At 54.2% G+C, this 25,516-nt stretch overlaps 12 protein-coding genes across 19 annotated transcripts; 6 read left to right on the top strand and 6 right to left on the bottom strand.

Moving 5' to 3' along the window:
* Positions 1-69: 69 nt before the first annotated feature.
* On the top strand, positions 70-1,290 carry H310_00381. 2 transcript variants are annotated; one of them, XM_008863153.1, is made up of 3 exons: positions 117-469; positions 534-805; positions 857-1,290. In XM_008863153.1, the coding sequence occupies exons 1-3, from the start codon at positions 117-119 to the stop codon at positions 1,012-1,014; spliced, it is 783 nt and encodes a 260-aa protein (XP_008861375.1). In that variant the 3' UTR covers positions 1,015-1,290. The 2 variants fall into 2 exon arrangements, with proteins under 2 accessions (XP_008861376.1, XP_008861375.1); XM_008863154.1 differs by lacking the exon at positions 857-1,290 and having other exon boundaries at positions 70-469; positions 534-850.
* A 1,488-nt stretch (positions 1,291-2,778) lies between these two features.
* H310_00380 (hypothetical protein) lies at positions 2,779-5,587 on the top strand. Its single transcript, XM_008863152.1, has 4 exons — positions 2,779-3,358; positions 3,412-3,659; positions 3,711-4,411; positions 4,473-5,587. The coding sequence occupies exons 1-4, from the start codon at positions 2,808-2,810 to the stop codon at positions 4,629-4,631; spliced, it is 1,659 nt and encodes a 552-aa protein (XP_008861374.1). The 5' UTR covers positions 2,779-2,807; the 3' UTR covers positions 4,632-5,587.
* Positions 4,831-6,398, bottom strand: H310_00379 (hypothetical protein). The gene is made up of 5 exons (XM_008863151.1): positions 6,018-6,398; positions 5,736-5,965; positions 5,565-5,683; positions 5,282-5,513; positions 4,831-5,232 (listed from the first exon to the last, which is right to left on the bottom strand). Exons 1-5 carry the CDS (start codon positions 6,326-6,328, stop codon positions 4,991-4,993), a joined length of 1,134 nt encoding a protein of 377 aa, XP_008861373.1. The 5' UTR covers positions 6,329-6,398; the 3' UTR covers positions 4,831-4,990.
* Positions 6,399-6,785: 387 nt separating this feature from the next.
* On the top strand, positions 6,786-8,493 carry H310_00378 (hypothetical protein). Of its 4 annotated transcripts, XM_008863148.1 has the most exons (8): positions 6,786-6,966; positions 7,021-7,094; positions 7,144-7,285; positions 7,341-7,490; positions 7,539-7,676; positions 7,771-7,896; positions 7,955-8,165; positions 8,232-8,493. In XM_008863148.1, exons 1-6 carry the CDS (start codon positions 6,805-6,807, stop codon positions 7,879-7,881), a joined length of 777 nt encoding a protein of 258 aa, XP_008861370.1. In that variant the 5' UTR covers positions 6,786-6,804; the 3' UTR covers positions 7,882-7,896; positions 7,955-8,165; positions 8,232-8,493. The 4 variants fall into 4 exon arrangements, with proteins under 4 accessions (XP_008861370.1, XP_008861371.1, XP_008861372.1 ...); XM_008863149.1 differs by having other exon boundaries at positions 7,955-8,493; XM_008863150.1 differs by having other exon boundaries at positions 7,771-8,165.
* H310_00377 lies at positions 7,939-11,030 on the bottom strand. Of its 2 annotated transcripts, XM_008863145.1 has the most exons (8): positions 10,522-10,988; positions 10,388-10,471; positions 10,277-10,342; positions 10,154-10,216; positions 9,949-10,086; positions 9,842-9,904; positions 8,542-9,793; positions 7,939-8,444 (listed from the first exon to the last, which is right to left on the bottom strand). In XM_008863145.1, exons 1-8 carry the CDS (start codon positions 10,956-10,958, stop codon positions 7,989-7,991), a joined length of 2,559 nt encoding a protein of 852 aa, XP_008861367.1. In that variant the 5' UTR covers positions 10,959-10,988; the 3' UTR covers positions 7,939-7,988. The 2 variants fall into 2 exon arrangements, with proteins under 2 accessions (XP_008861367.1, XP_008861368.1); XM_008863146.1 differs by having other exon boundaries at positions 7,939-9,793; positions 10,522-11,030.
* Positions 11,031-11,268: 238 nt separating this feature from the next.
* H310_00376 (TKL protein kinase) lies at positions 11,269-14,093 on the top strand. Its single transcript, XM_008863144.1, has 9 exons — positions 11,269-11,657; positions 11,714-11,797; positions 11,851-11,916; positions 11,967-12,029; positions 12,076-12,207; positions 12,263-12,325; positions 12,375-12,791; positions 12,841-13,639; positions 13,687-14,093. The coding sequence occupies exons 1-9, from the start codon at positions 11,308-11,310 to the stop codon at positions 14,017-14,019; spliced, it is 2,307 nt and encodes a 768-aa protein (XP_008861366.1). The 5' UTR covers positions 11,269-11,307; the 3' UTR covers positions 14,020-14,093.
* Positions 14,085-18,318, bottom strand: H310_00375 (hypothetical protein). Its single transcript, XM_008863143.1, has 4 exons — positions 18,282-18,318; positions 17,859-18,216; positions 16,139-17,814; positions 14,085-16,083 (listed from the first exon to the last, which is right to left on the bottom strand). The coding sequence occupies exons 1-4, from the start codon at positions 18,294-18,296 to the stop codon at positions 14,185-14,187; spliced, it is 3,948 nt and encodes a 1,315-aa protein (XP_008861365.1). The 5' UTR covers positions 18,297-18,318; the 3' UTR covers positions 14,085-14,184.
* A 202-nt stretch (positions 18,319-18,520) lies between these two features.
* H310_00374 (hypothetical protein) lies at positions 18,521-19,410 on the bottom strand. Its single transcript, XM_008863142.1, has one exon. It carries the CDS (start codon positions 19,380-19,382, stop codon positions 18,609-18,611), a length of 774 nt encoding a protein of 257 aa, XP_008861364.1. The 5' UTR covers positions 19,383-19,410; the 3' UTR covers positions 18,521-18,608.
* A 206-nt stretch (positions 19,411-19,616) lies between these two features.
* H310_00373 (hypothetical protein) lies at positions 19,617-20,147 on the top strand. Its single transcript, XM_008863141.1, has one exon. It carries the CDS (start codon positions 19,705-19,707, stop codon positions 20,113-20,115), a length of 411 nt encoding a protein of 136 aa, XP_008861363.1. The 5' UTR covers positions 19,617-19,704; the 3' UTR covers positions 20,116-20,147.
* Positions 20,148-20,194: 47 nt separating this feature from the next.
* H310_00371 lies at positions 20,195-22,966 on the bottom strand. 2 transcript variants are annotated; one of them, XM_008863139.1, is made up of 2 exons: positions 21,205-22,966; positions 20,195-21,151 (listed from the first exon to the last, which is right to left on the bottom strand). In XM_008863139.1, the coding sequence occupies exons 1-2, from the start codon at positions 22,947-22,949 to the stop codon at positions 21,022-21,024; spliced, it is 1,875 nt and encodes a 624-aa protein (XP_008861361.1). In that variant the 5' UTR covers positions 22,950-22,966; the 3' UTR covers positions 20,195-21,021. The 2 variants fall into 2 exon arrangements, with proteins under 2 accessions (XP_008861361.1, XP_008861360.1); XM_008863138.1 differs by having other exon boundaries at positions 20,195-22,966.
* Positions 20,219-22,963, top strand: H310_00372 (hypothetical protein). Its single transcript, XM_008863140.1, has one exon. The coding sequence runs from the start codon at positions 20,240-20,242 to the stop codon at positions 20,678-20,680; it is 441 nt and encodes a 146-aa protein (XP_008861362.1). The 5' UTR covers positions 20,219-20,239; the 3' UTR covers positions 20,681-22,963.
* A 10-nt stretch (positions 22,967-22,976) lies between the features above and the next one.
* On the bottom strand, positions 22,977-24,380 carry H310_00370. Of its 2 annotated transcripts, XM_008863136.1 has the most exons (7): positions 24,221-24,380; positions 23,994-24,170; positions 23,831-23,939; positions 23,597-23,777; positions 23,373-23,549; positions 23,211-23,324; positions 22,977-23,160 (listed from the first exon to the last, which is right to left on the bottom strand). In XM_008863136.1, the coding sequence occupies exons 1-7, from the start codon at positions 24,363-24,365 to the stop codon at positions 23,071-23,073; spliced, it is 993 nt and encodes a 330-aa protein (XP_008861358.1). In that variant the 5' UTR covers positions 24,366-24,380; the 3' UTR covers positions 22,977-23,070. The 2 variants fall into 2 exon arrangements, with proteins under 2 accessions (XP_008861358.1, XP_008861359.1); XM_008863137.1 differs by having other exon boundaries at positions 23,211-23,549.
* Between the last annotated feature and the right edge of the window lie 1,136 nt (positions 24,381-25,516).

Here is a 25,516-nt window from a genome sequence, read left to right as displayed (position 1 = left end):
CTACAATTTGGAACATCTACCATAATTCCACCAATCCGAGCGCCTTATTCATGAATTACTCGTGCAGCATTCACACCCCTCGCACTCCGACATTCCTCCACGGCAGCAACATCGTCATGAACACCGACGGCAGCCACATCCAACCGCTCGCCATTGGCGTCGGTGTGCTCGGCCTTATGATATTGATCGTCCTTGTTACAGCATCCTCGCACCAGCGCGAGCAGTTGCAGTACATGGCGAAGAAAGCATTCCGTACCAAACGAACGGAGAACTCGTCCCGCAACGGCCATGGCATCGACACGACTCCAGGGACCCTCCCGTCCTTTGCCAAGGCTGCGGCTGAAACAGGCAATGTTCGCATGCTGCAGCGATGGGCGAGTTCCCATGGACCTGATATTAACTCTCGAAGTGCCGACAATTTGACTGCCTTACATTACGCCGCTCGCGGCGGACATACTGAGTGCATGAGGTAATACCTCGTTTACGATGCCTACACAACAAATCTTGATGCATGTCATGGCCTTGCTGCATAGGATATTGCTGGAAGCGGGGGCGAACCCGAACGTGGAAGATGAGCGGCATGTGACACCTCTCCACCTAGCCTCAGTCGGTGGGTTTGGCCTTGGAGTCAAACTCCTTCTGGACAACAAAGCCGACCCGTTCGTAGAAGACGCCGACCACAACACGGCCCTCTCAGCTGCGGAAGCTGGAGGGAATGTCGGTTGCGCTCGGTTGCTACAGCGGGCAATGGCCAAAGCTACCGTCGCCGACAACGGACCCTCCTTGACCCTTCGCGGAGTCCAAGGTGACAGCGCCGTTTAACTCGTCTACATGATCTATCTCTTTTGCATTGCAGTCGTCCAAGTCGGGTTGAGGGAGACCATGTCGGGGGCGCTAGTGGTCTCCCGCACAAGCGCAACACGCTCGATTATATCAAGCTGGACTTCATTCTGGCATCAAAGCCGACGCGTCTCACCTAATGGTGCTGCCTGCAAACGCACACCCCATTGTTAGCCCGTCGGCACCCTCGACAGAGTGTTCTGCTGCAGTGGGTGCAAGTTCTGGTTTTTCTCCGAAAGAGGCCAAACTTCTTGGAGCATCCCTTGCAAGTGGCTTCGGCATCAGCAAACTCCAAGCTGTCTCGATTCGTCCACAACGACGACGTTGACATTATGCTTGGCCGTTCCATCAACGACACGTCACTGTCCCGGTGGCCGCTGCTTTCGCTGTCTGTACTGCTGGTGTAGCTGCGTTGTTTTTTATGAAGGCGTGTTGCCTGCAAAATGGTGATAGAACGTACTATGGAGTGATGAGGTCGCACCGGTGGTATGTCTTTTGCCTTGATCGGCTTCGACGGAGGGCAAAACGTGATGTCTCGATAGTTCCGCCACAACACCAACACAACGTGTAGGATTCCCAGAAAGGCCAGTATTCGCAAAGCAGTCGGTAGTGCACTCTCCATGCGAAATCGAAGCGAATATATCAGGGACAGTGCGCGATCCGACCATGCCAGACATTCCGGGGACACTCGGGCCAATGAGTATGACACAGTCGACCGGTTCAATGATGGGACGGAAGAATTCAAACGAAGGCGGTAAGTGTATTCGCTTCGAACGTCGACCTGGGTGTCGTTCCACACAAACGGAACATGCGACGGCACTTGGATTTGAAGCACAGGAGTCCACTCCCAGTTCATGTTGTGATCTGGTCGACGCTAGATGCAAGAGCTTCAGGCATGGAGGACTGTGGAGCATCCAAATACCTCAACCATGTACGTCACGTTTGTCTGAAGCAACGGCAAGGAAGCCCACTCCAAGCTGATTTGATGGCAAGAACGCGTTGTTGTGATGGGTGGTATGCTCGCTCCTGCAACATGTTTGACGCTTGAGCAATACAAACTCAAGCAGTACCTGAATGCAATAGCACTGTGGTTTCCAGCCATTCCATGACACCCCATGCATGAGCGTGTTGCCACAGCACCGCCCCGCGCAAGACTCGATCGACGACCCTCATCTTTGTCCGGCCAGACCAAGGCGCAAATGCGTAATGGAGGGTGCGACAAGTGGCGTGCTTCACTTTGAAAAAAAGGTACATTATCCGGACACCTGATTTTTCGTGTGGAAATTTGTATTCAAATTCTAACGGGCCCAGAGACAGTAGTACTAGGTGTAGGGAAGATACTTTTAGCAGTACTAGAAAGGCGGCCCAGACTCGAATGTGCAAACTTTCCTTGTCGATCGCCTCCCGTGAGGACACTAAAGCATCTGAAGACTTCATAGTCAATGAAGTTTGAATCAAAAGGTCACACTCCTCTTCCTGAGAGTCCATCAGTTCTTCCATTAACATCGAAGTGTCGGTCCTTGCCCCATCAGAACTACTAGTAGTAAGGCTCTTGCCAACTTGCAAGTGCCACGGAATTCGCAATTGTCGCATCCGGAAACGCTGAAGCCATGAAAAATTTGAATTTTGTCCGAGTCATTGCACTCCCAAGGCGAGCGCGTTTGAGGGGAGACAGAATAGATCGGTGTTGCATGGGCCTCATGGGACCTTCTCTGCATCGATGCGATGTCCACCCCATCTTTGCGCGCGGATTTTTCGTGCATTGCTCGTGCGTGACTCCTCACGACGTTTCAACAATCCGATCCTCAACTTGTAGGGGGTATGCGAATTTTGACGGGGGTACCCAAAAAGTCTTGTTTGTCTTGAAATTCATGAGGGTGGCGTGTAGGGGGTGGTCGAAATCAGGTCATTTCTTTGTATACCCCCCATGGATACGAAGGTCGGTGCCTCCCCAGTTGTCGAATGAGATGGCTGAAACTGGCGAAGCGACCAAGTACGGAACCATGGCGGCGCCACCAGCCACGATCCAAGTCAAGTCGTCCACGTTGGAGAAGCCGCGCCGCGCAGGCTCTCGTATGCTGAGCCTCCGACATCTTCTCGACTTCCCTCACGCCGACTCAAAACGTGGGTTCAATCCGTTTGTGTACCAGACGCCGACGATGTCCATGTACGAACGGGTCAAGACGGTCGTCATGTGCGTGCTTCTCGTTCCCGTCATTCGCATGCTCTTGGTTATGGTGCTTTTGGTACCAATTGTGTTTCTTGCGTTCGTTGGAACGCTGGGCCATTCGCATCAAGATAAGGACGGCCACCTTGTCCCCATGGCGCGATGGCGGCGATGCATCGTGTACCCCATTCGATGGTTCATCCGCGCGATCTTGTTTGTGTTTGGCTTTTACTATATCAAAGTTACCCACCCTCCGAAATCCAGCCCTCGCAAAGTCCTGACGCAATTGATTGTCGCCAACCACATCGGTTTTATCGACGGCCTCTTCTTTGCCGCGCACTGTTTTCCCAGGTACGCCGCTCCATCATCCTGTAGTGCTCTCACCGTCGGGTTTACTCTTGCAGTGTGGCTGTTCGAGGGGACATGGGCAACGCCCCGATCATCGGCCCGGTGCTCCGTGCGATGGATCCTGTTCTGATTGACCGCAAGTCCGCCGCGGGGCGCAAGAAGGCGTTCACAGACATCCACGACCATATGAAGGACACACGTTTCCCTCCTCTGTTAATCTTTCCAGAAGGCACAACATCTAGTCAGGATTACTTGACCAAGTTCAAGAAGGGTGCTTTTGCCGCCGGTCTCCCTGTGCAACCAGGTTCGTCACCGTAAAGCCGAGCCATCCATGACTCATATCTGCATCCTCTAGTGCTTCTCAAGTACCCGTTCCGCTATTTTGACATTAGCTGGCCTCCGGGAGTGTCTGCTGGCTACCTCCTCTTCAGGATGCTGTGCCAGGTGTACATGCCGATGGAAGTGACGTTTCTACCAGCATACGAACCCTCACCGACCGAGCAGTCGTCCCCCGATCTTTTTGCCGAGAATGTGCGACAATACATGGCCAAGCCGATGAATGCCAAGTGCACCAACCACACGTTCGAAGACGTGCGGCTGTTGTGCCAAGTAGGGTCGTACGGGCTCCAGAACGTGGCGCCGGTCACGGACGTTGGCGAGATATTTCAGCTTACACACCTCACGGATGATGCAATTGCGGCGCTTGTGGGCCACTTCGCCGCAGCCGACACAAACGGCGACGGCAAGATCAGCTTGGAGGAACTCACGGCGCGCTTTGATGAAGAGCCCGAGTTTGTTGCGAGGTTGTTCCAATTGCTGGACCAGGACGAAGACGGCCAAGTGGACTTTCGAGAGCTCTGCATGGGCTTGTCGACTCTGAACCAAGCGCAGCAGGACTCGGTGACCCCCACGCACTTGTACCGCCTTGCGTTTCACCTGTACGACTCGGACGGCAGCGGCCACTTATCCAAAACTGAGCTGAAAGCCATGCTCCGGATGACGCGAGCCATGTCTGGGCTGCAACAAGACTCGGCGGCAGTGGACGCATTGGTCCAGGTAGGCCATGTCCTGCGTTTGCGACGTTCGGATGTTCTTATGATCCCAATGAGACGTGTAGTCGTTTGATGTGGATGGAGACGGGCAAATTTCGTTGCAAGAGTTTGAAAAGATGGCCCAGGTCCATCCCGATGTCCTCAAGCAAGTTGTGGACAGCCTCAAAGTATTACGGACCTTGGATAGCGCCGAAAACGATGACGCTCTCGCGGCCATTCCATGATGGATGGAACATTGTGCAAGTTGATAACGACCAGGGTGATGAAGAATGGGCGATTCTGGCGCAGCGTGACCGGAATCACCCGACATGGGGCCGACGTCACTTGAATATACTCGGGACTGTGCAGTTTCTCTGCAAATGTAGATCTCGCGCGACGCCCCGACGACAAAACGAAAGTCTGCAAGGAGCCACGAGTTCATGGCATCCAAGCAACAGTACAGCATGTCTGCATATCGAGAACTCCTCATCGCGCATGAACAGGACGACGACGGAGATCAACGGCTAAAATGACTGTTGGTCTTCAACCGTGGTTGTGATGCAGCCGACAAACCATGCGCTCCCATGTGCATTCATAGATGTGACTATACTGCGATGGCTTCACTGGAGCCAACGAGGCAGAACCCGTTGTCGTCGATCTCGTCCAGTTCAGACGACGGGGGAGCGCTTTCGTCGAGTTGGTTGTCGACGACGAGTGCGGGCGGAAGCAACCCACGGCAGTGCTTCAGAAACGCTGACATCGATACAGAAATGCCTGGGTGGCGATGGCGCTTGGATGGTCGGCGAATTCGCATGATTTTGTACTTGAGAGTCGCGTCGAAATGACCTAGACAAGACTCGTCAAAACTTATCTGCATCGCGAGAGACATCCGTACTTTTGGAGTTGAGGCCGTAGAACTGGCACGTGGCATGAATAAGGAGGCGATGGAAGGGAGACTCGAGCAGCGGGACGACCAATACTGTCTCGGAGTGCTTGGCTGGCTTGGACCGGGTACCGGCCGCCTTCGCATCGCGCACCATTGGTGTCACAATATCAATCGTCATGGGTGCCGCGAGCCAGCTGGTAAGCCTTGGCGAAAGCACGTTGGCTGACTGGACCTCATTCCACTATCGAGTGTCGATCACACGCGTCGAAGAATTCCCTCATGTGGACGGAACCTGAACGAAATGTACGACGAAGCTTTCCACGGCTTCAATGAACTCTTGCATTGATACAAAGGACGAAAGAAGGATCGAGCGCGCTCGCTTATCAACGCGCGTAAACATGTCGTCCGCCTCTGTGGAAACAACATGAGTATCGAAAAGAGTCAGGATCGAAGGGAATGGCACCAGTCCAGTCAGTGGCGGGTTTGGCGCGATGGGTTCCGTTTTGCTTGGCGTTGGTGCGTGCATGGGTTGGCTCCTTGACGTTGCGAAATGCCTCTGCGAGCTCTTGGTTTTCAGGGCGCGCCAACTCTTCAAAGTTGCTCTTCCAATCCACAGACACGTTCATGTGCTCCATTAACTCCTCCAACGTCGCCGTCGCGGCGCGGTTACCAAAGTGGTGGTCGTTGAAATATCTGTCCAGATTCGTTCACACAAAGATGACGATTTGAGTTTACGAGTGCTCACCGATTCTGGCTGCGTTTGCCAATGGGCGGCGGCTTGTTTGCAATGTACGACGGCACCATCCTCTGTTGGGCCGATCCGATCATGTTGAGAGCAATCTGCCGTTCCCGCGCGATGTTAATATGCGTTGGATTCAACTTCGGCAGCTTGATGGTGGGGCGACCAAGAGGTGCCACCGGTTGACCCAAACCAATCACATGGCTGATGGGACCTTCGGATCCAGGTTCCGAAAAGCAGTCGGACGAGAGATAGTCTTCATGCTCCACGAATGAGAGATCACTTGCAATGCTCGAAGGAGACAGGGGTTGGGCCATGTTGATCGTGGACGATGCGGTAAGGAAGTGGGCTCGTCCCGGTTGCGCAGTCTCAGGAATTCGAAATGACGCCGCCACTGTTTTGAGTGTAGGTGCACGCATTCGGTTTGACTGCATATTTGTATGAAGAATCTTGAACGGGAACTGCTGTAAAGTTGGTTTATTGTTGCATTTTTATACTCCTACTAGTCCCTTCTATAGGAATTTCAAGTAGAATCGATATTCTCATGAAAAAAACTGCAATGATTTTACGCAGTAAAAAGATTAGGAAAAATCTTTACAAATTGTTACAGAACCTATATACAATAATATAAACGTAGCTGGCCAATCAAATCCACCAGATCCACCGGATAAGCGTCTTCTTCGTATTTAATAGGCAAATAAGTACCTTCGATTTTGTAACACTGGGGTCAATTTAAAAGGTCCGAGAACATCCGGTTGCGTCAAATCTTCATCACGCTGTGTCGGCAACAATCATGCAAGCGGATGCGATCGACGTGCAATCGACGGACCTGGAAGTGCTGAGCCGACTGGCAACCCAACAGCGCAGGAACGTCCTTGCGAATCTTACGCAGTTGCGCAAGCACGATTATGCATACCTGCGAAGTCTGCATGCCGATCCCCATGACAGTTACTTTGTACAACAGACAACCCACGTCTCTGTTGATATTATCCTCACGATACACGGATAGCTCAACATTGCTCGGCTGCACGAAACGAGCCTTAACTTATCCACCGCACTTGGCCCCGAAAACCACGAGAAGCGGTGCATGCTAGCCAGTATATTGTTGTGTGCTGACGTGCAATCCATGCAGATGCGAGCAACTGTACTACTTGGGTCTCAGCCTTGGCCGACTCCTAGCGACAGCATGCTCGTCATCGCAACTTATCTTTGACGGTTGCCAGCTGATGGACGAGCTAGACTTCTACTTTTCAGCCCCCAGCATCCAAAACATGGTTCGAACGTCCGCCGGAATTGATGGTGATGCATCCATTGCATCCATCCTTGTAGAAACTCGTCACCGTCGCCACCAAAGTGCCATTCTACGAGCGGCCACGCACATCCTCCGCTGATGACATCGCGCATGCAGAGCCGTATCGCACCGTCGTGCGCAAGTGGAACAATAAACCTGTATATCAGCGCCTCGTCACGCCCCACATCGTACCCTTTCCCAACTCGTGTTACCGTCATCCCTCACCTCATTGGCAGGCATTTCCCTTGGACTATTGCCTCTTGGTCGTGTCTCTCTGCGACGTCCTCACGCTCGTCTACGCCAAGCTCCAGGGAGAGCCATGCAATCAAACCCACGTGTTCCAAGCTCTACTTCGCCTCGACGAGAAGCTGAAGGTACGACGGCGCCGCCCTCGTTTGTCCATCCCTCATGTTCCCATCGCATCCCAATTGTTTGTTGACGAGATTTCGACGCCTGATGGATGCTTAGAAAGTCGTGCTGGACCACATCAAGAAGCACTTGAGCGAGGTCGCGACCGACATGATCAAAGACCAAATGCAATCCTTGCGTCCGGTGCCACCAGGTCCACGTCGAGCCTGACAATGCTCCAAGCAAGTACGACCGACTCATTCGTTGGTACACTGCGAGCGACCTCGATTCAGAAACGTCATAGGTTTATAAGTCAAACAGGACACATTAAGGAGAAGCTACAGGTCGACTCGCGCCGGCCCGTCCGACGATGTTGTGGTCATCCCGATATTGCCTGTGTGGTGGAACGACCTGGAGCTGTTCATGCCCGCCGACGACGACATCACGTAGGTCGATGTCGACGCCGCATGAGGTCGTTGGAGGTAGTGGCCTTGCTGCACCTTGAGTTGTTGAAGGTACGCATGGATGTCCTGAATGCGGGGACGGTCTTCGGGGTGGTAGCTTAAGCACTGGATCGCCAGGTCCATCAAACAGGGCGGGCACTCCTTCGTAAACGCCGGTCGGATGTCTCCCGCCACGACCAGCATCGCGAGCCGGGTGCGCACCACATTCACGTCTATCAAGTCTCGGCACGAGTAAACAAAGTCCAAGTTCGAGTAGGGCACTTCCGCCGTGTCCAATTCCGCCATGAGCACGCCAAGCGAGTACACATCGGCCTTTTCCGAGTAGTAAACCTACGCATCATGCACCCACAAACGTCAGAGTGATCTCCCACCCTTCGGGCTGTGGGGAGACGATGGATGCACAACACATCCGAAGGAAATGACGTACCCCCTTGAGCACCTCTGGCGCAATCCATGCGACGGTGCCGACTTCCGCTGTCATCGTCATGTCGCACGTCTCGCGCGACACCCCAAAGTCCGTCAACTTTGCCGTGTAGTCGGCATCCAACAGGACGTTCTTCGCCTTGAGGTCGCGATGGATGATGGGCGGTGCGATCGAGTGGAGGTAGGTAAGGCCCTCGACGACATCACACAACACGGACAGCTTCGAGACGGGGGTCGGCGCTTCCAGGATCAAAATGTCGTGGTCAGTGTCGATCACGCCACTGTCGACGTCGGTCGGCTCGGTGCTGGTAAGACTTTGGTTGCTCCCCATGGACGGCGGTGCAAATCCATGCAGTAGTTTGTGGCGAGGAGGGCCAGGCTTGAACGGTGCGGCCGATGATGAATCGACATGCCACGCGAACCCAGTGTCCCGCGTGAGGAAGGTCCACAGGTCGCCGTGCTCCATGAACTCTGTGAGAGAGCTCAGGTTTTGCAGCGTTGTCCAAGCAAACCCGACAAACTGAACAATGTTCTTGTGATGCAAGCGCGAACACAGCCGGATTTCTTCCATGAAGTCTTCCACGCACTGCGCATTCGCCGCCTTCTCCGGCAGCATTCGCTTCATCGCGACAGTCGTCGTCGTTGGGGCCAAGGATGGCGACATCTTTGTGACAGTTGCGAGATGCACCATGCCGTATCCCCCACGCGCGAGAAGGTCATGGCGCTCAATGCAGTGCGCCGGGACAAAAAACCCCGCGAGCGACGGGTCGAACCGGATGTCGTGCACGAGTTTGCCTGCATCAACGAGGCCGTAGTAGTTGTTGTCGATCTCTTCAAACCACCGCTGGTTCTTGGCCTTCTTCAGTGCACGTCGCTGGCGGATCCAGCACCCAACGGCCAGCACGACCACGAACGTAGCCACAAGGATCATTGCGATCGCTATGGACGACAGTCCTTCCGTCGGCAGCGTCGTCTCGACAATGATACACACGGGGTACTTGTCCCAAAGAAGTTGCACGGCGACGCCGGCAGAACAGTTCGGCGCCCATGGCTCTCCGAGAGGTAGCACCGCCGACACAGGCAAGGCTGGCGTGGTTGTGGGCGGTCGGCAAGTCATGTTGGCGAGTCCGACAAGGAGAGAAAACTGGGACGGAGACGCTGAGAACGAGCGGATGGGGTTGCCTTCGAGGCACAGCGTCCTTAGCGTTGCGGGAAAGTTCGCCATCACGGTGGTCAGTCGATTATGCTGCAGATTCCTACGTCAAAATGCATCGTGAGCTCAGGAGTGCCATGACTTCTTGTACAATTCAATGAGCGAAGCCGGCCACGTTGCCGGCCATTCTGCAATCTGGTTGTGTGAGGCGGACCTATGGCATTGCATGAGCGTCTCGACTGCGACGTGCCAGAGTACAGGAAGGAGAGGCTGGGGGTGTTGTTCCAGCCAACATCGGAGAGGGTAGTGAGGTGGTTCGAGTCAATGTCAAGGCGGGCGAGGGAAGCATGGTTGGCCAGCGACGGGAGTTGAGTGATGCGATTCGACTTCAACGATCTGGGAAGCGGTCCATGAGACGAGAGCTTGGTTCGATCACCCGACGACGGGCAACGCTGAAACGTACAGCGTGGTCAGGGCTGGAGCGGTCAAGTTTGAAAAGGCTACGAGGCGGTTTTCGTCGACAATGCTAGAGCGCAGACATCTGGATGAGACCAGGATCAAGTCCTTTCAACGCCATGCACTGTACAAGGTCTTGAGCCCCCTCGGGAGAATCGTGTTGGAGATGTCGACAAGCGAGTTGTTCTTGAGATTTCTACGCGATCGTGCGTGAGTCGTATCCATGGACGGCGAAAGTTACAAGGTCGCGGCTTGGCTCACGCCAAAGTACGAGTTGATGCTGAGGTCGTTCGACATGGCGACGAACCCGAGGTTCTGATAGATGCTACGGGGAGCCGCCACGTCAAGACAGCCATCACGACGAGTTGAACGTACTTGGTCGTGGCGTTTGCGGGCAGATCTTCGAGGTACTCTACGGGGGGATTGCCCAAGCGGTCGTTCAAGATGGACGTTTCGAGCGGCGTGGTCGTGAAGTTGATCGCATACAGCGTCCCATTCGACCTTGTGCGCACACACAGAGCGTTGTAGTAGTTTTCGCCAGGGCTAAACCGCGACGAGGTGGCAATCCTCCTGTATGAAATAATGTAGTCCGACCCGCAGTTGGTCGTGAGCGTCCACAGCTCGTACGGCTTGGAATCGAGGTCGATCGGTGTGAGCGAGGGTACGAAGATGAACGGTTGGAACGGGTTGTCTGTCGGGCTGGTTGGACGCCGCGGCATGTCCGGCCGCGCGGTCCGCAGTGGTCCCATCCAGGACAGGTACAGAAACACTGTTACCATCCAGCGCTCGCCACCCATGAACGAGGCACGCATGACCGATCGCCAAGGGAGCCAGTGCCAACGCCCCAGCCTACCTCGCCACGTCAAGGTCGAGGCGATCATCCGGATTCAGTGACAAAAGCGGGTAAAATTGCCCATTCCACCGACAAAAACGGACGAGTTTGCCGACTGGCGGCAGGCGCCTGTCCACGGAAATGTCTCGGAACGTGGGATCGCAAGTTGGTGAGATATTCCCCTATTGTTGCTTGCCACCCATATTGTGTATGAGTTGTTTTTGTTGTGTATGTGGTGAGATATTTGACTACGAAAAGCCAGCCCGAAGGCAGTTGGCAGGGTCCCACGCTACACGCTTCGATGGCAGAGTGACTCGGCCCACAATTGTATGCGGGCAAGACGAACGATGGTGCGAGGGCTCGTGTGGATGGCCGCGATGGTGGTCGCCATGGTTGCGGGCCAGGCCAATTTCGACAAACCTGCATGCGACGTCAACCGAGCCTTCGTCCCGACTCTGGGACTGCCGATGCTGACCGCACGATGCGAGAGCCTGTGTTCTGCTGAGTCGATTGCCTTACTCAAGAAGGCCTTTACTACCCCGCCCCCGTATTGCCTTGTTACAAGCGGAAAGATTTACTCGGCTCAAAACACGACCCAGGATGACTTAACCCTCGTGGACGTGAAGAAAACGATGCCGATTGCGCACGTCGAAGGCCTACCTACGACTGAGGTTTCCATGTAAGTCAATCGAGCGTGTGCTCTTAACCCATTCATCATCATGCGCGTCTGCCTAGATTCCTCAACAACATTGGACTTGTCTCGATGAACAAGACGTTGGCGTACTCGCCGTCTGGCGCAGACATCCCCGCGACAACTCTGTACGTCTGCGTTCATCCGACTGGTCATCTGCTCACTGCGCATCGTCACCCAGGGACGTATCCAACAACGCGCTCACTTCACTCTCCGACACAACGTTCCCCTTCCGCCTCATGGCCTTGTACGGACCGCCTCGTCCATCGCCCCATGAGGACCTTTGCTGTTGCGTAGGATTGCCGACAAGAACAAGCTGACCGACTTGGCCAACATCACGGCGCCGTCTCTTGCAGTGTTGTGCGTCCCCGTTTATTTCACGGTTGTGCACCTCATCTCTATACAGGCAGGTCAAGTCGAACGAATTCACGGCCGTCCCGCAACTCACGCTCAAAGCACTGTCGTCGCTCATCCTCGACACCAATTCCATTAAGTCTATTGGCACTCCCTGGCAAGGCATCCCAAATGTTAAAACGCTGTACGCTCGGACCTGCACAAGTGAAGCAAACTACGTTCACTGACTGTGCTCGTAGCTCGCTTGCCAACAACCGCATCTCGGACCTCCCCCCCGTGTGGCCGTCCCACTTGCAATCATTGTTCGAGCCACTGTCATGGTGAATCGCTGCCTCATTTTCGTCGTTGTAGGAATCTCCAAAACAACTCGTTGACCCAAGTCAACCTGACGACGCTGCCGTCGTCGCTCACAGCGCTGTGTCTCGGAGGCAACAACATCTCGATCATCTTGGCCTCGTCGGCGGCGTTCGACGTGCTTCAGAAGCTGACGCAGCCACACATGGTGGGCGACTCGCCGACTGCTTCAGTTTGCGACGCGTCGACCCCATTTGCATCTAAATCCTTGGAGACATCCAAGTGTCCGCCGTCGTTTAAGCTCGAAAAGCTGTGGGACATTTATCCCATTTGCGTCGCGCCATCGCCGTCGTCTGTGGACTCGTCTAAATCGGGGGCTTCGATGGTCGTTGTGTCCGTGGCTTTGGCGCTCATCACGCTCCTTCTCCTCGCGATCTGCATTCAGCGGCGGCGGGCGCGGCTCTCTCCCAACTGGTCAGCTCCCCAGCATTGCATCATGTGCGTGGCTTACACATGGACATAGGTACGAAGAAGTCGACCACAAGTACTACGGCGTCGTGGACGCTGCCCAACTCGACAGCGACGTCCGGTTTGATGAGATGTATGCGCCATTTCACATCCCTGCGCCATCCATTGAGCGGCACCATGTCCTTGCACGCGGCGGGTTTGGCATCGTGTATTTGGCGACGCTGCATCCTAGCCCAGCATATCCGATCATCACGTCACCCATTTCGGTCGCCATGAAGAGGATGTTGCCGGAGAAGGCGAGCGAAGTACACTCTGTCGAGGACTTTATGGAGGAAATTCGACTCAGCGCGCGGTTGTACCACAAGAACATTGTCAAGTTCATCGGGTTCTCGTGGACTACGCTGCAAAATCTGTGCGCCCTGACCGAGTACATGGAGCACGGGGACCTGTGGAACTACATGCAGGCGGCACCGCTCTTTGGCTGGAACATTTCAAAGCAAGTTCATGTCCGTATCCGCGCCGTCAAGGGCCTTTCCATGTTTTCCCAGTCCAGCTTTAACAACTCGATGCTGAGTTTGGACCCGAAGCAGAGCCCCATGACGTGGGTGGACCAAGGCCAGACCCTTCCCGTGTCGAAATTCACTATGCTTTGCGACGTCGTGGAGGCTCTCATGTACCTCCACTCGATGGACCCGCCTATTATCCATCGCGACCTGAAGACGAAAAATGTGTTGCTGAATGGAGTTGGAGTCGCCAAACTCACCGATTTTGGCGTGTCGCGGGAAACTTCTGAAGACACGATGACAGCAGAGATCGGGACGGTCGCCTGGATCGCGCCAGAAGTTCTCAAGGGGGTACGTCGGAAGCGTTGTTATCCTGGACGTTAACACGCTGGTCGTAGATTTATTACTCGGAAAAGGCCGACATTTATTCGCTCGGCGTTCTCATGTCCGAGATGGACACGGCGGAGGTGCCGTACTCCAACTTAGACCAGATTTTCCCCGAGTTTCGAGAACCCATGGACGTTCACACGGCAAAGACACGCATTGCGATGCTCGTTGTGGCGGGAGACCTCCGGCCGTCCTTCACCCACAAATGCCCGTCGTGTATTGTCGACGTTGCGTCCCGGTGCCTGAGCCACGACCCCGACCGCCGCCCTCACGTTCACGAAGTGTGGGATTGGCTCAAGCAGATAAAAAAAGCCATACTTGCCGCCGCCGCCGCGGGAGTTTAATTTATACTTCCAATCTATCATCTTGGGCTTTTTGCTTTGGCAAGCAACCCCGAAAACGAACCTGACGTCCTCATGCGTGTAGAGGGATCGCACGATGCTCTGAAAATTGGACATGTAGCAGAAGCAACCCTCGACGAACGGCCGCATGGAACAAAAAGAACTCGATTAGGTTCGACTCGGGTGCGGCGATGGACTCTTGACACCACTTGCGCGACTATCGGCCGTACTGGCATTGCTAGCAAAGCTGAAGTTGCTGATGTTCGTTTCGCGCACTGACATAATCGAGTTACGGCCCCACTGGTCCAACCCCGCAGTGGACTCGCGAGGTTTCGCGGCTTGGGGGACTGTATGCTCCTTCAACGGCATCCGCGTCATCTTCGGCACGCCTTCCTTGACCTCCAACGTAATGCGCATACTCGTCCCGATAAATTCCTTTGTGTGAACGTGCACTTTTACATCCTGCCGCTCGGCCAACTTGGGGATCACGAGCTGAATGAACCCTTCCAACATCATGGGAGTTACGGACTTGAGCTCCACACCAAGCGGGAAACCACCATGTTCGACATCGCCGCCTTCAAGCACGTTTTGCAGCCATCGATTCATGTACTCGAGTTTCTTTGGATTGCCTTGTGCCCAGTCCGTAAGTAAGCGCTTCCATGGGGTCGACCCGAGCGTGTACGGCAACGGTGGGGCCGTTGTTTTGATTTCATCCCAGTAATCCTTGACCCGACGAGCGCTGCCACGTTTGGGGTTGGTGCCTTCTTTCGACCTCAATCGCTGGATGCGGGTAGCGCTGCGATGGAGCAGCGTGTACGCGTCGTGTTTGGCGGCGGTCATGTCAGCCATCGGCGGTGCAGCACCTGTGCCATTGGTTGGTTTCATTGTACTGTCGTTTGGAGCGGTCAATTCTTTTTGAGACGACTGCGCGCGCACGAGTCCGACGTCTGCCGGGAGGTCGAACAAGTGACAGACAAATCCACGTAGCTTCTCATACTCTTCCTCCAGAAGCGACAAGTACGCGACTTGAGACGCTTCCTGTGACTTTTGGGACAGGTTTTTGACCTTGTCTTCGACTTCCTTGGCTTGGAGTGCTTCCTTCATTTTTCTGTTTTCTTCTTTCAACGCATTGATTTCGCTCTCCTGTCGCGCCACACGCTCCCGCAACGCTTCGTTTTCAGCTACGAGTGTGCCTAGTACCTGCGACGATTCGTCGAAAAGACGGGTCGTGATACTTGCGCGATTCGTCGCACTTTGTGGTGGACTCGACGGGTGGCCGCTGTGGCTGCCCAACGCGCTAGCCTGGTGAGTCGACGACCCACCACCCAATTGAGTCTGCAGATGCAGCACCTTGGACCCTAAAGCCCTTTGTTGCTTCTCCTGTGCCATTCGCTTCAGTAACTTGCGGCGAATGTACGTGTTCCGCCAGAACGATTGGATGATCGAGATCGACGCATTCGTGCGCAAATATTGCTTTCGTTGGCGGTGCATACGCACCACCGATTGAAACCGCGTGGCAGCAAGGACGCGGCGCAGTTGGTGGACCACCTTGCGAGCACCGCGGCCGCGTACGAGCGCCTGAAGTTTTACGACCCCACGGAGCACTCGACGGTACTTGGACCGCTGGACGAATCCCCGCACGCGCGTTTGGACGAGTATGATGGCCTTGCGTTGGTTGAGGAAGTGCTTTCGGGCCAGGAACATCTTGACTCGGGTTTGGATGCGAATGGCAAACCGTCGCAGGGCAAAGCCGCGGCGTTTGTCAAGATCGTCCAAAATACTCTCTCGAAAGTATACTCGACTAAGCCCAACTTGGTAATCCACGACGTGGCCATTCGGAAACAAGTGGGCCATGAGGTCGCCGCATTGGGCCTTGGGTTCAGCGACAAAGTCGATTTCTGCCAACAACCGACTCGCGAGCGCAGGAGGCGCCAAAATTGCATACCGTTTTATGCAGTCGACGTGGGGTAGACGGCTCGGGTACGCTGATCGACTGACGCGAATGGCTTCGATTACACCCGCGCATCGAAGCTGGTCCACGATCGACTCATGATGAAACACATTCGGCTATGGCAATAGCACATAAAAATCCAACCATCTCGTTCAACGAAATAGCTCTTACCGACTTGACCGAATTGGGTTTGATACAGCGCACGTAATGCACGTTCGTGTGGGAAATTTTGTCCATGAGGCGGGCGAGAGATTCCTTAAATTGACTGCCAACTGTGACAGCACGAGTCGCGGCAACTCCTGGCCGGTGCTTCGAGTGGTGATTCGCAGTCAACGATGACGACTGGCGATGGAGCGATCGATGGGTCGTCTCGGTGGGGAACATGGTCCGTACGAGATCCACTGAACTTTCCCCAAGGACTTTCTTGATGTCGGGCAAAAGGGCATCACGATGCTTGTCGAGAAAACCGTTCGTGTCATACAGCACTTTGCCCGCGTAGTGCAAAATGATAAACGCGGACGAGTGCAGGCGTGGAGTTTCGAAGCGCGCGTGGTTGGCCATGACCGCTGACAACTTGTGGGCGAAGGATGCGTCCGTACCGGTGGCGAGACTGCTCTCTTCATTGAGCAGACTGAGCACGCCGAGACGACCTTCAATCAGGTCCAACACGTCCTGGTTATCGGCAAAGTTGACATGGTGCCACGAAATTCCCTCCTCTTCGTACTCGGCCTGAACCGTCTTAAGCACGTCTTGCACAAACTTTTGCTGGAGTTTTTCGTTGGCGTAATTGATACATAGCTGCTCGAACGAGTTGTGCTCGAAAGCTTCAAACCCAAAGATGTCGAGGATCCCGATGAAGTGCGAGAAGTGGGAGACCCCAATCGCGGCGTTGATTTGGTCCACGAGCCACGTAAACATGGACGAGTATAGGGATTTGGCGACAGCGTCGCGGCAGTCGCGGGCTTGGTCGACTGTCATGGGTTTCGAAATAACTTCGCGACCAACGATGACGCTGCGGAACGTGAGTACCTTCTCCAAATTGGTGAACGGAAGGCCCAAAAGGTCTGCAGCGGTCGTCAGCGCAGTCTTGTCTTTGACCTGGGAGGAGTCGACGTCTCCTTGGACCATCTCGAAATCTGACTCGCCCAAATGTAAGATGGCAGCGAGCACCCGCAACAAGTCGAGTTGCATCGAGTCGGCAATGCCAACGATTGTCAGTCCCTCCTTCGTGTCGCTCCACGTGTGTTCCAACTCGATCAGTTTGTCCTGTTGGACGTAGCGGTATTGATGCGACGACTTAAGGTGCAATTGCGGTAATGCTGCGGCTTCGGCGAGCACTTGGTAGAAAATGTGAAACGTTCGCTCGCCTGGAGCTTGGTGGCACACGCGACTCTTCTCGAGCAGGTACGTGTGCGCACGTGCGCCCATGAGGTGGCCTCGAGGGTTGAACTGTAGCTCCGTGAACTTGCCAAAGCGAGACGAGTTGTCGTTGCGCGTCGTGGCGGCGTTCCCAAATGATTCGAGTAGCGGATTCGATTGGATGATGCGGTGGATGATGGACGATTGCGCCGCATCTGAACCTTCCGTGGAAGAAGACAACGTTGCGACGTGGTTCATCATGATTTTGGTCGTCTCGGTCTTGCCGGCGCCCGACTCGCCGCTCACGAGAATCGACTGGTTAATTGTGTGCGTCCGCATGTGAAAAAACGACTCCATCGAGACAGCGTACACGTGAGGCGCCTTGTTTTCTCTGGAACCGTCCATGTACATCTGCATCGTGTCGGGGCTGTACAGACTGAGCCATTGGTACGGGTTCACAGCAATGCAGATCTTGCCCGTGTATGTGTCTAGGACATGAATGAGCAAGGGAAGAGTAGACGGAAGAACATACATGGAAGGTGGCTGAAGAAGCGTTGGCGAAGGTTGTACAAGATCGCGCCTTCGTGCAAGTGGTCGACGGATATCATGTCTTCGAACCCGTGCGTTTTGGACGTCACCTTGTTCTGTAGGGGCAAGCTGATCGTCGTGTTTGTCGTCGAGGATTTGACCGTTCGTGCTTGGATAACATTGACGATATCGGGCTTTGACAGGTCCACAGACACAACTTTGCCCACAAGGGATGCACCCATGGACATGTTCGGCACCGCCACGCCTGTCTCGATATCCTCGATCTTGACTGTAACCAGGGACCCTTCGATGCTCTTCACGGAGGCAGGAAGCCACACGTGCTCTTTATCTGGAATGAAGACCTATGTACCATGCATCACCATTCCATCCATCGTCGCCGTCATCGGCACCACTGGTCATTCATTACCTTGACTCCTTCCATGTTGGTATGAACTGACTGCCGTGACGGAAGAAAACAAAATGGACAAAGTATTTTTACCAATCAGAGGTACTTCATGCTTTTTAAGGACCCTGATTGGTTTAAAAATGGTATTGCAACACCCCGTCGCCGTGTGATGGAAGAGAGCGGCGGCGACGGCAGCACGCGACGACGTGTCATGGAGAGTGCCGTGCAGGGAAGAAGGGCTGTATGATTAAGTGCGAAGGGATCGAACAATTTCATCTTGATAGTTTATAACTTAATCACCCCATCATTCACTCGCTTCAGCGTCGACCTACTTCAACGGACCTATTTTCATTGCCGATCACGGGGTGGGCGCACGGCGTGATGTTCGGACGACATGTCTTTCCCTTTCGATCGATTCTTTGGCATGACGACGATTCGCAACGTGCAGTCAACGACCGTCTTCGAGAATACATGCACGTTTAGGTCAGGTCTGTGTTCCTGGAGTGCTGGAACCAAGATCCTGGAAAAGCCTTCGATGACTTCCCTCGACAAAAATGAGAGCTCAACTCCAGCAGGGAACTGCGCGGTCGCAGTCGGCCCAACAGTTCCGCCGAGGAGCATGTAGCGGATCCAGGACGACAAGTACTTGAATTTGTTGGGGTTCCCGTTCGCGTATGCATCGAGGAGACTCTTCCACGGCTCGTCGAGCATGGAAACATTCTGGACCTTTATTGGGGTGTCGGAATTTGGATGAGGATGCCATTGCCGGTGAAACCTGTACAGGTCGTGGTATTCGTCGACGAGGTCCACGTCGTCTTCAGACACATCGTTCATGGCGCTGTCGACCATGCGAAGCATGGCATCGTACGCATCTTCCATCAGAATAATCTGCATTTCGCGGCGGTCAAAGTCAAACGTTTCGTCGGTGGTCGGCGGCTCTTCCAAGACCACTGCTGGGTGGCGGGACACCATGCGCTGGCGGTACAATGCCCGCATTTCCTTGCGCTTCAAACGAGTCTGCTCCATGAGAAGCTCTTCGATCTCCATCTCCTGAGCATCCACACGTGCTTGAAGGTGCAAGTTCTCGTCAAACGCCGCCCGCGCCGCTCCCTCAGTTCCCATGTTGATAGAGACAATGGCGACGGCGACGACCCTTTTCCGACTCGCTCATTTTATACTGTCAAGTGTTCACCATTTCTAAAATGATCTAATGTTACATTTCATTAGCATATGAGTTTCAATTTAATCGACTCAAGGCAACATAAATTGAGACACATGATACGTTCATTTTTAGGTTAGAAATTGGTATTGTGCAGCTCCTTCGATTCAGCCAATCACGAGCTTGACACGTCGATTTGCAAAACACGCCAGAGAGCGCAAGGGTCGTCCGTCACTTGCACATTCACAGTCAACGACATCGCCATTCACAGTCAACGACATCGCCATGGGAGGCATCCATACCTTCCATCAGCTCTGTATGAGCTTGTGCGCGCTCGTCGGGATTGGCGGTGCAGGCTACGCTGTCGCCACGACTTCCTTCGACTTCCACGCCAATGCTCTGCAATCGTCGATCGTCCAGATTCTACTCCTGGGAGGCCTCTTTGCCCTATCGTTCCTCCTGTTCCTGGCCACCGCGCTTGGAGCAGCACTGCCTGTTAGGTGGTTTGGCATGATGGGAAGCTTCACTGGCAGTGGAATCTACGCCATCTACCTCGGGCTCCTCGTATCCCATCACGTTGACAACATTGTTGGCACTACCGGCACCTTCATGTGCATCGCCGTGGGCATTGCCAGCGCCTTGTACGGCCTTGCATGGCGTGAAAAGGACAGCTCTGGTTACTCTGCATTTGTGTAAACAGCTTTAATAACCTCGACTCTACTTCGTGTTTAAAATCCCTGGGAGAGAGCCTAGTGACTACGACGCATCCTGTACCCCAAAAGGTACACTACTACATTCCCTTCAATCGTGTAAAACGACGATGGAAGCTACGTGGTACAGCGTTGGTGGTGTCGGTGGCTTTCACTTGGCCCACCAACTCCTCGCGTCGACGTGTGCCGTCATCACCGTCATCGTCCACGTCTGGCTTCTCGCGGTTCTCCCGTACACGTTTGAACTGCGCGCGACGATATTTCCCTTGTGCTTGTACGCTTACCACATTACATTGGCGGCCTTGCTCATTCTCGCAACGGTCGGCGGGATGAAGGCTCCAATTCGATGGTTTGGTCTGATGGCGTCGTTCCGTGGCAGCGGCATCATGGTCATGTACTTTGGGTTGACAGCCCTGCATTACATGCCCGACATGACAGTTGGAGTCGTCGCTGGTTATTCGTGCCTTGGCGTTGGGCTGATGTTCGCCGTTGTCGGTCAGCTCCACCGGGAAAGATCGTCGCAGTACTACACGCCGCTTGTGTACATGTAGCGGCTCAGGAAGTTCGAGATCATGAACCGTACACACCCATCCACGGCATCGCCGGTGGAACTAGCAACGAATAATATATTCAACGAAACGCAACTGCCTTTTTGCGGGCATTCGTTGGCAGCTTGGCCTTGCCACCTCCAGCCACGGTGCTGCTCTTGGTCGAGTCTTTTACTCGCGCACGCATCTGGAGCAGCACCTTCTCGACCGCGTGGACCTGAGATATGGAGCACTGTACACGAGAAAGATCTAGCTCAGCAAAGCGTTTCACCAGTGCGCCAAACACGTCGTCCGACGGCAATGCCCGGTTCGCTTGAGAACGAATTGTGGTGTCAACAGCAATATCATCGGCGAGACCTATCGTGACGGCCTCTGTCGCCAACGCCGCGACAGTTGCGTCCACGGCCTTCTTTGCAGCCACCGCTTCCACTTGCGCCAGTGCTGTCTTTTGCTCGGCGAGGATAGCCTCCTTTTCTGCCGCGATTCCGTCGGCCGATGAAGCTGCATCAGGTGTTTTCTCACGAGACCTATGGTGTTGGTGCGAGATGCCGCGAACTGCTCTGCGCTTCTTGACTCGTTCCATTAGTCGAGCATGTTCGAGAGATTGCACACAGTCAAGTTCGTTGGCTAAAGCCGCCAGCATCTGCTTGTGTGTGGCCTGTAGCGTCGTGAGATGGGCGACGTGTGCTACAGCACGTTGCTTGGCAGCCTTGGCTCTGCGCCGCGCAACCATTCGAGTCAGGCGCACAACCGCCAGCAACTCAGCTTGATGATCCTGTCCTAACTCGTCCTCGGGATCAATGGGTCCATCGTCGTCTTCCAGCTCAAGCATCGGGGGAGGGGCGCCAACGGTCTGCGTCCACTTGCGCAAGACAGCGCGAACTTGACGCTGGCGCCGTTCATTCCGCATGGTCTCCATTTCGATGGCGTGTGCTTCTTCTAGCGCCCTCATTCGCTCTGCATGTTGTCGGGTGAGCGCCTGCGATTCTTTAGCAACGGCGGCCGCCACTGCCGCCCCCACTGCGTCCGCATTCGATGGGACATACGTTTGAGCATGGTTGAGTGCAAGCCACTGATGAAGCGTTGGTGGAAGCCGCGTTTCCACCGCAACGAGGCGCTCCACAGCATGGAGCTTAGACCAGAGACTGGCGTGGATGCGAGTGGAGTGGAGCGTAGGGTGCAGTATCATGGTCGATGACAAAGTCGACGACGATGGAGAGTCGTCGCGGACACAGCACATGGCACATAGGAGGGTTGCTTCTTGGCGCTTCGCTTCGTCGTCCAACGCAGCCTCCAAGCGAGCTTTCCCTTCCGCGTACGCCGCGAACAGGTCGTCGAGCTCCGTGTTAAGCTGAGTTAGGTAGTGGGGCAGCTCCGACGGGGGGTTCTTTAGCACGACAAGACGTCGGCGCCGCTCCATCTCGAGCTCCTCGCGGCGGCTTGCTTTGGCGTCGAAAAATGCTTGCAACAGTCGGGCGTGGCCAACAGCATACTCGAGTTCACAAGCGCGGGTAGCCAGCTGCAACATGTCCGAGTTGTTTGGCGTCGATTCGTCGGGGACGCCGTCCACTGGTGGCTCAAGGACGTCCAACACTTCCCGCTCGAGTTGCGTATGTGCGGCGGCAAAGTGGAGCTCAAGGTCGTCCTTTTCTATCGATGGTGTCGATCGAGCGGACGTGGGGCTCGTCGTCGGAGTTGGAGGATGGAGCTGGCCACGTCGCTTGAGCGCTTCACGACTGGCGTCTTCGAACCGAGAGATGGACCGGCGGAGCACTTGGACTTCGTTCTTGTACACAGTTGTAAGCATGTGCACCTGCGTTTGCAGTTTGGACGCGTCTGGCGCGTCCACTACAACGTTGCGATCTAATTGAGTGATGAGCGTCTGGACGAGGCTCCGTCGGTTTTTGGCAAGAGCTTCGCACGCGTGAATGGCGCTGACGCGGAAGAGCATTTCAACGAGATGGTGCACAGAAGTTTCGAAGAGAATTGCAGCGAGCGCTCGAGAGGGTGGAGGAAGGCTCGGCGCAGCAGCAGCACATTGTGCCAACATGGTTCGCAGATCGGAATCTCCAGCGTCGTAGGTCGTGTGCAGAGTCAAAGGTGCACTGACTTCGACTTGAACATCACCGAGGGTCACGTTGTTCGGGTCTAATGGAGCGATCGAAGCTACGGCGCCGGTGAATGACACCGGAGCAGCGTGCTGGCCATGAAAGAAGTGCCGGAGAACACTGTCGGTTTGGGCACGGCGCAACGAGCCAACATGATGAGCCATCACGTAGCGGAAGGAATGCGACAATGAAGCGTAACGAGCGAGAGCGTGGTAATTTTAGTCTCGTTCTGCGTTGCTGCTATTTTTGGTTGGACGAACATGCGAACTGAGGACAACTTGGTATTTATTGGGTGGGTTGGCCGTAGAGTTCCAAAATGCGGTTCACGTCGCGCTTACAGCCCAAAAAGATGGGCGAACGTTGGTGGATCGACGTCTACGTCCACGTGTTGTGAGGTCAGAAGTCTACACAGTTGGTGCACGTACGGGGATCAAGTCCAACACGCGCTGGGTGCCCGTCGTCGAAATCCCGCCAGCTTGCTCCACGATGAACGACATCGGGTTCGCTTCGTACAGCAATCGGAGCTTGCCAGATTTGCTCTACAAGACAATTTGAATCCGTGGCAGAAGTCGTGAGAAGTCGAGTACCTTCTTGTCCGCGGGGTAGAAGAAGATGCCTCCATACAACAACGTGCGGTGTACGTCCGACACCATACTACCAACATAACGAGCCGAGTATGGCTTGGCGGCCGTCTTGCACTCGTGCACAAATTGCGTGGTTTGGGCATCCCACAAGGACAGGTTGCCTTCGTTGCACGAGTAAATCTGCACAGCATGAGACTACACACGTGGACAACAGGTTTAATGTGTACCGTCTTGGGGTTGGAGGGAATTTTGATGTTGGGATGCGACAGAATGAACGAGCCGATGGTCGGGTCCAAGGTGAAGCCGTGCACACCGTTGCCCCACGTTAACACCATTTGCGTCGAGCTACCGTACATGCAGTAGCCGGCCGCGACCAACGACTTGCCGGGTTGCAAAATGTCGCTCAGCCTGTCGTAGGGGGGAATTTAGACCCATCAGCGTGGGGAAAGCATCGAGATTACCCGCCGGTCGAACCGTTCTTTTCGTAGATGGCAAAGATCGTGCCCGTGGAGATGTTGCAATCAATATTGGACGAACCGTCAAGAGGATCAAAAGCGATGCAAAACTTGGCTACGATCACGAGGGTTGTGATTCGACAGCACTCGAGAAGATATCGAGACATACTGTCGCTCGAGGTGTTCACCCAGATCGGCTCTTCGTTTTCTTCCGACACCATGACTTCGATCTTGGTGGAGGTTTTAAGGGAGTTGATGAAGATGTCGTTGGCCAGAATGTCGAGTTTCTTCACTTCATCACCCGTGGCATTTTGGGAGCCGTCCAAGCCGTACAACCCAGTCAAACCTGCAGAAGAGGGTCAAGGTATCGCCTGTTCGCGGCATGTCAACTCCTACCGGCACGACGCACGGCGCTCGAAATGACCTTACAGGCCAATTCGATCGAGTTGAAGAGGATGCACAAGTCGTTGTTCTTCTGGATGGACTTGTCCGCAAGGACGAAGCGGCTGAGCGTGATCGGGTTCGAGTGGTCCACTTGCATGACGGCGAGGAAGTCTGGAAGTGTCCGATGGATGAATCCTGCTCTTGCTTAGGGATAGGTGTCCGAAAACGATCCAATCAAACTTCAACATTAGGCCAATCAAATCACGCCAAATTCCTCCCAACCTTATTTAGGGATGAGGCACTTAAATACCATAAATGTTATACTACGTAGTAGTATACAAATTTCAACTGCTCTTAGCGAGGTGGGCCATTGCCTCCGCTTCATCGGCCGTTCGACCATTGCGAGTGAATTGCGGTTTCATGGGCATGTGTGCCACCAACTTACGGATATGGATGCAGGGATAAGGCTAGCAACTTTCACTAGTAAGAGCACTCCAAGCCAGGGTAGAGCGCGGTGAGGGGTCATCGTGCTGTCGTCGCTGGTAGACTTGTGGATCCTGATTTGGAACGGCCATGGGATGTGGCACTTCAAGTGAGGTACAGCTTAAGTACTGTACCCGTACGTAACAAACGTTTGAACGGGAGTGGCGGCGGTTTGGAAGATATCAGTAACGAGGATAGCCTTGCTCGTGGCTCGGTAGCATTATCCAATATGACGGATTGGAGTCGGCGTCGTGCTCATGAAGGTGGTAGCTGGTAGCAGATTTTTTTCAAGGTGTTGGAATCTCAATAGCTTTCTGATGGATCAATGTCATGAAACGCATCTAAATTTTGGGGAGCATAGCGTCTAGCGTTTTTCGAGTCGGACAGCTATTACGAGTACAGCATCCATTTACACACAGTAAGTCAATACTACTAGTAGTAAGTAATACTAATAGTAATAGTATTCCTGAAGTTGGTATGGAGCAAAACAGATTTTTCACCTCGGGCAAATACAGCGCAACATTTTAAAAGTCCTCCCCAACCCATAATGTAAATTGTCGCTTTTATGCGCGCGCAATCGTTTGACACGGCATACGACAGTACGATGGATTCGTACTTACTGTTAAATCATGGAAGGTGACCAACGAGCTCTGGTGCAGCCACAACGTGAAGGCTAGGTGTTGAAGTATGGTCCTAAGAAGAAGCCGAAAAACTAATCATCATTGTATCCTTTGACTTCTACAGTACAGTCATCCACCGACTTTTGCACACAGGTGTACGCATAAAGTTTGTCAGGTATCGAATGAGACCAAAATATTCGATTAA

The sequence above is a fragment of the Aphanomyces invadans genome, assembly GCF_000520115.1.
Source record: "Aphanomyces invadans strain NJM9701 unplaced genomic scaffold supercont1.1, whole genome shotgun sequence".
Classification (NCBI taxonomy): Eukaryota; Oomycota; class Saprolegniomycetes; order Saprolegniales; family Verrucalvaceae; genus Aphanomyces; species Aphanomyces invadans.
Note: the sequence above shows the minus strand (reverse complement) of the source record. Positions and strands in the feature narration are given on the sequence as shown.

Coding starts and splice junctions, on each gene's coding strand:
- H310_00381 (XM_008863153.1), top strand. CDS start 117: ATGAACACCGACGGCAGCCACATCCAACCGCTCGCCATTGGCGTCGGT. Junction 470..533: donor GGACATACTGAGTGCATGAG/GTAATACCTCGT, acceptor CTTGCTGCATAG/GATATTGCTGGAAGCGGGGG. Junction 806..856: donor GACCCTTCGCGGAGTCCAAG/GTGACAGCGCCG, acceptor TTTGCATTGCAG/TCGTCCAAGTCGGGTTGAGG.
- H310_00380 (XM_008863152.1), top strand. CDS start 2,808: ATGGCTGAAACTGGCGAAGCGACCAAGTACGGAACCATGGCGGCGCCA. Junction 3,660..3,710: donor CGGTCTCCCTGTGCAACCAG/GTTCGTCACCGT, acceptor TGCATCCTCTAG/TGCTTCTCAAGTACCCGTTC. Junction 4,412..4,472: donor CAGTGGACGCATTGGTCCAG/GTAGGCCATGTC, acceptor TGAGACGTGTAG/TCGTTTGATGTGGATGGAGA.
- H310_00379 (XM_008863151.1), bottom strand. CDS start 6,328: ATGGCCCAACCCCTGTCTCCTTCGAGCATTGCAAGTGATCTCTCATTC. Junction 5,684..5,735: donor ACCCGCCACTGACTGGACTG/GTGCCATTCCCT, acceptor TTGTTTCCACAG/AGGCGGACGACATGTTTACG. Junction 5,233..5,281: donor CTACGGCCTCAACTCCAAAA/GTACGGATGTCT, acceptor AGTCTTGTCTAG/GTCATTTCGACGCGACTCTC.
- H310_00378 (XM_008863148.1), top strand. CDS start 6,805: ATGCAAGCGGATGCGATCGACGTGCAATCGACGGACCTGGAAGTGCTG. Junction 6,967..7,020: donor ATCCCCATGACAGTTACTTT/GTACAACAGACA, acceptor ATACACGGATAG/CTCAACATTGCTCGGCTGCA. Junction 7,286..7,340: donor CCCCCAGCATCCAAAACATG/GTTCGAACGTCC, acceptor CCATCCTTGTAG/AAACTCGTCACCGTCGCCAC.
- H310_00377 (XM_008863145.1), bottom strand. CDS start 10,958: ATGCGTGCCTCGTTCATGGGTGGCGAGCGCTGGATGGTAACAGTGTTT. Junction 10,343..10,387: donor GTGAGCCAAGCCGCGACCTT/GTAACTTTCGCC, acceptor ACGATCGCGTAG/AAATCTCAAGAACAACTCGC. Junction 8,445..8,541: donor CGCCAGAGGTGCTCAAGGGG/GTACGTCATTTC, acceptor CATGATGCGTAG/GTTTACTACTCGGAAAAGGC.
- H310_00376 (XM_008863144.1), top strand. CDS start 11,308: ATGCGGGCAAGACGAACGATGGTGCGAGGGCTCGTGTGGATGGCCGCG. Junction 11,658..11,713: donor CCTACGACTGAGGTTTCCAT/GTAAGTCAATCG, acceptor GCGTCTGCCTAG/ATTCCTCAACAACATTGGAC. Junction 12,326..12,374: donor CCGTCCCACTTGCAATCATT/GTTCGAGCCACT, acceptor TCGTCGTTGTAG/GAATCTCCAAAACAACTCGT.
- H310_00375 (XM_008863143.1), bottom strand. Junction 17,815..17,858: donor CTTCTTCAGCCACCTTCCAT/GTATGTTCTTCC, acceptor TTCATGTCCTAG/ACACATACACGGGCAAGATC. Junction 16,084..16,138: donor AACCCAATTCGGTCAAGTCG/GTAAGAGCTATT, acceptor CTATTGCCATAG/CCGAATGTGTTTCATCATGA.
- H310_00374 (XM_008863142.1), bottom strand. CDS start 19,382: ATGGGAACTGAGGGAGCGGCGCGGGCGGCGTTTGACGAGAACTTGCAC.
- H310_00373 (XM_008863141.1), top strand. CDS start 19,705: ATGGGAGGCATCCATACCTTCCATCAGCTCTGTATGAGCTTGTGCGCG.
- H310_00372 (XM_008863140.1), top strand. CDS start 20,240: ATGGAAGCTACGTGGTACAGCGTTGGTGGTGTCGGTGGCTTTCACTTG.
- H310_00371 (XM_008863138.1), bottom strand. CDS start 22,949: ATGGCTCATCATGTTGGCTCGTTGCGCCGTGCCCAAACCGACAGTGTT.
- H310_00370 (XM_008863136.1), bottom strand. CDS start 24,365: ATGCAAGTGGACCACTCGAACCCGATCACGCTCAGCCGCTTCGTCCTT. Junction 24,171..24,220: donor GAGCGCCGTGCGTCGTGCCG/GTAGGAGTTGAC, acceptor CCTCTTCTGCAG/GTTTGACTGGGTTGTACGGC. Junction 23,778..23,830: donor AAGAACGGTTCGACCGGCGG/GTAATCTCGATG, acceptor CCCCTACGACAG/GCTGAGCGACATTTTGCAAC.